Below are 6,851 nucleotides of genomic sequence, written 5' to 3' on the forward strand. Positions count from 1 at the left end.
AGTTTACATTCTGGCCTACTACGCTGTATTGATCAAACTTTAATAGATTTTCCTTAATCATGCAAATATTAAGATACCTTTTTTGATATTTTTCGATTAGAAACATGTCGTCCCAGTTGAAAAAAAGAGAATGGTACTTTCTCTATTACCTTTAAGATTTGTAATGAAATTAAAATTTCAAAACCATGATGATAATGATTTAACATTCATTAGCGAGCACTGCAGTGCTCGGGAGCACTTTTGGGATTACTAAGCACTAAGCCTTTTGCGAAAGTGCTTTAATTACTAAGCACTAAGCACTGGTTTCAAAAAGTGCTAGGGAGCACAAAAAGGCTTCAAGTGCTTTCGAAAGCACTGAGCACAATGCTTTGGCAAAGCTCTTGTCACAATTTACTGCAGCACCACGATGCAATCTCTTCACGCAACAGTTTTTCTAACTGTCAGAAACATGTATTGACACGATATGATTTATGAATACTAGCATTAGTTCTGCAAGAAGAGTTGTAATTTGTCCAGAATTCAAAATGAATCAATAATCGAAAACGGTAAATTTTCTTGAATAACTGATCATCAGATGATCTTAAAAATCATTTCATCAATTAATACAATTATATTGTATACTACCAGTGAATATAATTCAAATTTATTAGACATATCTAAGTCCTTTTATCCAGAACATTTTGTACATTGACAACGATACAGAAGCCAGCAATATATAATGAAATATAACAAATAATAACATAGAAATACAAACAAAGAAGAAATCATTACAGGTTCATTACTCAAATCTTTTCGAAATAAATCTATTTTTGCGAAAATTTCATTTAGGAATCTTATAATCTCTGAGAAATGGGACCTGAAGTAATTTTGATTTCTGATCCAACAATTTTGAATAAATTCGTTTTGTCTCGCATTGTGCATTGATGACATTGGCTCAGCTTCCAACAATATAATTTTCTTCTTCGTGACCAAATCTTCTTTTGAATTGGAGGTACCTGGATTATTGGTCATATCTTGCACAGATTCTGTACTATTGTTCAGGAAGGTATTATCCTCTTCAATTAAATATTTTTCGGAATATAAGGCTGATTCTGAATATGTACCTTTATTGATTGTGGTACTTGCTTCTTTATTCATTTTATCACTCTTTGAGGTCATGCTACTATTATCTTCTTGATTGGCGTATATTAATCTATTCTGATTTTCTAAACTATCTTTGGAACTTCCATATCTATGATCTTGTCCATGGGTACATTTAGCTCTGCGTTGAGAAAGGTTTGATTCACTTCGTCTCTTCATGTTATCATGAAATACAGCTGCTCAAAAAAAAAAAACTATGATTATTCAGGAATATTTATTTCAGAGAAACCTCTTGAATTTCATTGAGAAAGCGTTACGTTAGGTGCCTGCCACACCAAATCAATAGCAGGACAACAAACAATAAGCAATTTCATTGACAGTATTCAGGGTGACTGGTGACCCAACTAATATTTTATATTTCTTAAGGAATCGAATTATTATACAGGGTGTTTCACGAATGATTGTACAAGGTTTCAGGGCAGATGTGGGATATTATGCGCACGTTGGCGGGGAATCTGATCGGTGCTCTGCACCAACGGATCTACCAGCTGATTCTCCAGGATCTTGACTGACTGGGATATTAACCTCTTCTCATGGCGGCTAACACATATGTCACGCAAATAAACTTGCATCACTGCATTGCGGCAACCAATATTCCTCGGGTGCAGCTGGCTAACGTGCAGACATTTATCAGTTTGTTTCAGGAGCCCCGGATTAAAGTGGGCGAGGTGAGGCGTTTCTCCTTTTATGGAAGTAGGCTCTTCTGTTCGCCCAAGGGCACAATTCCGAGGGCATGCATACTCGCTTTTACTAATATTGGGGCTCAATTACGAACTAATTTCTGTTTCAGAGATCTGGTAGTACTCCGATTTCCCAATTTTAAGGGGTCGCTGGAAAACTTGGTGGTATGCTCGGCATACCTTCCATATGACTCCCCGGACCCACCACCATTGAAGGAAATGGAGGAGCTGGTGACATTCTGTGAACGGAAAAGCTGGCCCTTGCTCATTGGATGTGATGCGAATGCGCACCACATTCTGTGGGCCAGCACTGTCGTGAACCCGAAGGGTGAGGCTATAGCAGATTTCCTGTTCTCTACAAGTCTACACCTTCTCAACAGGGGTGACGTGCCTACCTTCATAACATCAAGTAGAAGGAAGGTGCTTGACGTCACTATGTGCAGCAGCTCTATCGCTGATTGCATCAAAGATTGGCGTGTAGCCACGGAGGTGATCTCACTTTCTGATCACCGACATATCTATTTCACCATCAGTGTAGGCGGCTCTGTGAGGGAACCAGAAATTTTCAGGAACCCCAGAAAAACAGATTGGTCCAGATATCTGGCATCCCTCTCTGAAAACCTAGTACAGGTTAACCTTAAACCTAGGACTACAAGAGAGTTGGATACTGCAGCTGAGAATCATCAGGAGTCCATAATCTTGACCTTTCATAGCAGCTGTAGCCCGCAGGTTCGTAGACCTAAGGGTCGGACGAAATGTTGGACATCTGAAATTATTGCTGCCAGACGCATCAGCAGGCATCGGTTCAACAAGGCAATAAGATCCGGCGTTGCCAGTGACTGGGACGAGTACAAATTTCACACAAAAGCGAATGACTATCGACCAACAAGCCTCTCATTGTTCTTGGTTAAGACATTGGGGAGGATAATTGAAAGACAAATTAGGTTACCCAAAAATATGCCTCAAAACCTAAATAAGGAGTTAACTAATGCTGAAAACTCTAATGAGGTGGTTTCTTTGGAGAATATGGATGTTGTGGGGCTGAATAAAGCCACGGAAAAGGTTTCGAATAATGTTACAAAAGAATCTTCTCTGGATGACAAGAAAGATTTCGATAGTGGTAACTCTGAAAACAAATGGAACTTTGTTGATAGAAGGAAAAGGAGGGGAAAAATGGTTGTAGTTGTTGGCAATGAATCCCAGACAGAAACAAAGGTGAAGGGTGTACCTAAGACGATTGACCTTCATGTATACAGGATCCATCCAAATACGTCTGTAGAAGATCTAAAGGATATGTTGAAACCCCATTTTGGAGAAGTTGTTACGGAAGCACTGAAATCAAGAAATCCAGAAATATACTCTTCCTTTGAGGTAACTATTTTCCGAGAAAATTTTGAAAAAGCTATGGATGCGACCTTATGGCCCAAAAATACTTGTGTAAGACGTTTTTTATACATTCGCAAGAAAAACAGGCAGGAGCGGATAACAAATTTTCCCCCACATTATTTTTTTTGAACATACAATCTTTAAATTTCAAAAAAATAAGTGAACTGGAGATTCTTTTGGATGAGTTCACTTTGGTTAAATTTTTATGCCCCAATGAAACATGCCTAAAAAAAGATGCTATTAATCAGTTGACAATTTCTGGTTTCAAATTGTCAGCTTATTATTGTCGTCCCATCAAAAATGGTGTTGGTACAGCAATTTGGACTCGAACAAATATTACAGTGAAACCGATCAACTTAGAACAGAATTCAATAGAAGGTCAATGTGAACTGAGTGCAGTTTCATTCAGAACGGATTGTGATAATTTTGTTATTATAAATTGTTATAGACCACCTAGTGGAGATGTTGATACATTTCTGTATGAACTGAATGCTGTTTTCGAGTTTTTGTATAACCCTGGTATGAAGTTTGTTATCTGCGGTGATTTCAATTCCGACGGTTTGAACGAAACAAGTAAATTTAAAAGAATTTCACTCTTCTTATTACAGTTTGGGTTAGGCAACACTGTCTTCTGGCCAACCAGAATGACGACAGATTCGATATCATGCATTGACCATGTTTATTTGAGTTTTCTTTCTGGTGCTACATGTGTATTACATTTCGCTTTTTCTGATCACAGATTAATACTCGCGGATATAAATTTTGGGACAATCGTTGTTGAGGCGATACATTCAACGTACAGACGGTCGTTTAACTCTGAAAGTATAGATAGGTTTTGTTATGACTCAGGTTCAGAAGATTGGTCATTTGTTTATGCTTTCAACGGTTTGGAAGCAGCTTTTGATCAATTCTATGACAAATTTTCATTTCATTTTAATAACCGTTTTCCCTTATCCATGAGATATGTACAGCAAGAACCAAAAAAATGGGTTGATGAGGTGGTCAGAAAGTCCAGTAGTGAATTAAGATTTTTACACTCCTTAAGTAAAGAATATTCTCAATTTGAAGATATTTACAAGGAAAAGAGAAAAGCTCATAATTCTCTCATTAAATTTCATAAGCGTAGGTATTATCAAGACCGAATCGGGGAAAGTGAGAATTTAACTAAAAAAACTTGGAATGTGGTGTCGGAAATTAACGGATTCGAATCAAAAAAATTGAGAATATAACTATATCGGAAAATGGCTCTGAAATAAGTGATCCCGAGGTTGTTGCAAGTAAATTCAATGACTTTTTTAAAGGAGCGCCTCTCAGAGTTGTTGAAAACATCAAAAACAAAGCAACATTATCACGTCATCTAGTGATAATGTGAAAAATGAATTATATTTATATCCGTTCAATGGAGTTGATGTTTATGATCTCATTATGAAAAAATTGAAAAATAAGAAATCATGTGGTGAGGACGGTATCCCATCCTTTCTAATCAAAAAAATTCTTCATATAATATTGAGTCCATTTTGTCATCTTATAAATTTATCATTTGGCGAAGGAAAATTTCCAAGTAAACTCAAGGTCGGTAAAGTTATTCCGGTGTACAAAAAAAAATGATAAACTAAATGTTGAAAATTATAGGCCGGTAACGATTCCGTCAACGTTCTCTAAAATATTCGAGTACTGTTTTCTCGAGAGATTATTGAATTTTTTGGGAAAGAATGAAAAGATTGCTAACACACAACACGGTTTTTGCTTACAAAGGTCCACAACTACCGCAGTACATGCAATTCACGATAAGATCGTTACAAGTTTGGAAGCAGGAGAGTGGCCTGTAGGAATGTTCTGCGACTTAAGTATAGCATTCGATTGTGTCAATCATGATATATTGATTGCTCGGCTTGAGGAGATGGGAATATCTGGTACGCCCCTAAACTGGGTGAAATCATTTTTAACGGGTCGTGTTTAATACGTTGAACTGTCCAGTTTGAGGAATGGTAAATTGAGAAAGGTTTGCTCTAATACCACAGAAGTCACAATCGGAGTGCCACAGGGTTCAGTGGCGGCTCCAATATTGTTTGTCATTTATGTCAACAGTGTGGACTCTGCTGTACCCCGTGAATTTATAATTGAATATGCAGATGATAAACCTGTTGTTACTTCGGGAAAATCACAGGAAGAAACAATATATCGGTTGTCAACGGCTTTATTGGGTTTGGGAGCGTGGTTTTCAGAAAGTAGCCTCCATTTCAATATGGAAAAAACATTATTGATTCAATTTCATAGCCCACAAAAAAAGTTATGTCCTTTGGGTGTGGAGGTTGATCGAGAACTGTGCAGCCAGGTCGACCACACAAAATTTTTAGGGATATATATTGATGAGAATATGAATTACAAATATCACTGCGAAATATTGATCTCGAAATTACATTCATTATGCTTTAAATTCAAAAATTTGCGATATGTCCTGACTACGGAACAACTCATCACGGGATATTTCGCTGAAGTGCAGTCTCGGTTGACATATGGGATATGCTTGAGGGGCTGGACTGCTAATGTGGGGGAGGTGTTCCTGGCCCAAAAGCGTCTAATAAGAAGGATTGCTGGAATAAGTTATATAACATCATGTAAACAGTATTTTCTAAAATATGGTATCTTGACCTTGTATGGCCTGTATATTTTTGAGATGTGTGCATATGTGCATATAAATAAAAATAATTTCATCCCAGTTCATTCCTATCATGAGGTCAATACCAGACAAAGAAATAAGAATTCATTACATCAACCTTTTGCTAAACATGTATTAGCATATAGATCTCCTAATTTTGCAGGACCTCGTTTTTACAATATAATACCGAATGAGATTAAAAATCTGCCTTTGCCTCGATTCAAGAAAAAATTTAAAAATTTCCTTGTGTCGAAATGTATTCAAGATGATTTTTTAGGGTAACTTTAAGGATATTTTGTAATTTCTTTGGTTTTGGGGAATTTGTTGGGTCTCATTTTGATTTCATTATTAGAATAGTGTTCTGTTCTTGTGCAATTGTTTAATTTGACTATTCCTTATACAATGCTCTGTAATATTGTCGCTGAAGAAAATAAAGATTATTATTATTAGGGACAAGGCTTTAGTGGAATACCACTGCACCCGTCCCAGCGTGCTTATCAGCTTGGCAACTCAGTAGATTCTGCTCTTCATTCAGTTGTTAACTCTATTGAGGACGAACTCTATAATAACGAGTACACATTAGCTGTATTTCTGGATATAGAAGGCGCATTCAACAACACTGCGTTTGGTGTGATGCAATCCGCGTTGGCCAAACATGGTGTTCCATCGCACATTATGAACTGGCTGTATACTGTCGTGGTGAGGCCTATCCTAACCTACGCTTCTATGATGTGGTGGCCTTCTATGGAGAGTCCAGTAACCGCAGCACTATAACCAAATGCCAGAGGAAAGCTTGTCTAGGTATCACAGGCGTTCTGAGATCAACCCCTACAGCAGCGATAGAGTGCTTGCTAGGTGTCCCTCCTTTGCATCTTGTTGTGAAGGAGGTGGCTATGAAAACAGCTCTCAAAATCTGGAAGCAGGTACAATGGCGTGAGGGAGGACTCTCAAAATGGTAAAGAATGTTTAATAATAATAATAATAAT

At 37.5% G+C, this 6,851-nt stretch overlaps 1 protein-coding gene across 1 annotated transcript; it reads left to right on the forward strand.

Annotated features, from left to right (window-relative positions):
* The first annotated feature begins 1,537 nt into the window (after positions 1–1,537).
* LOC123685284 lies at positions 1,538–6,639 on the forward strand. Its single transcript, XM_045624940.1, has 3 exons — positions 1,538–1,602; positions 1,931–3,191; positions 6,316–6,639. Exons 1-3 carry the CDS (start codon positions 1,538–1,540, stop codon positions 6,637–6,639), a joined length of 1,650 nt encoding a protein of 549 aa, XP_045480896.1.
* Positions 6,640–6,851: the final 212 nt, after the last annotated feature.

This window comes from Harmonia axyridis, chromosome 7 (assembly GCF_914767665.1).
Source record: "Harmonia axyridis chromosome 7, icHarAxyr1.1, whole genome shotgun sequence".
Lineage (NCBI taxonomy): Eukaryota > Metazoa > Arthropoda > Insecta > Coleoptera > Coccinellidae > Harmonia > Harmonia axyridis.

Excerpts from the sequence above, each read along its gene's own strand:
- LOC123685284 (XM_045624940.1), top strand. The coding sequence starts at position 1,538 with ATGATTGTACAAGGTTTCAGGGCAGATGTGGGATATTATGCGCACGTT. Across the intron at positions 1,603-1,930 it reads GTTGGCGGGGAATCTGATCG|AGATCTGGTAGTACTCCGAT; the intron begins GTGCTCTGCACC and ends TTTCTGTTTCAG. Across the intron at positions 3,192-6,315 it reads AAATATACTCTTCCTTTGAG|GGACAAGGCTTTAGTGGAAT; the intron begins GTAACTATTTTC and ends TATTATTATTAG.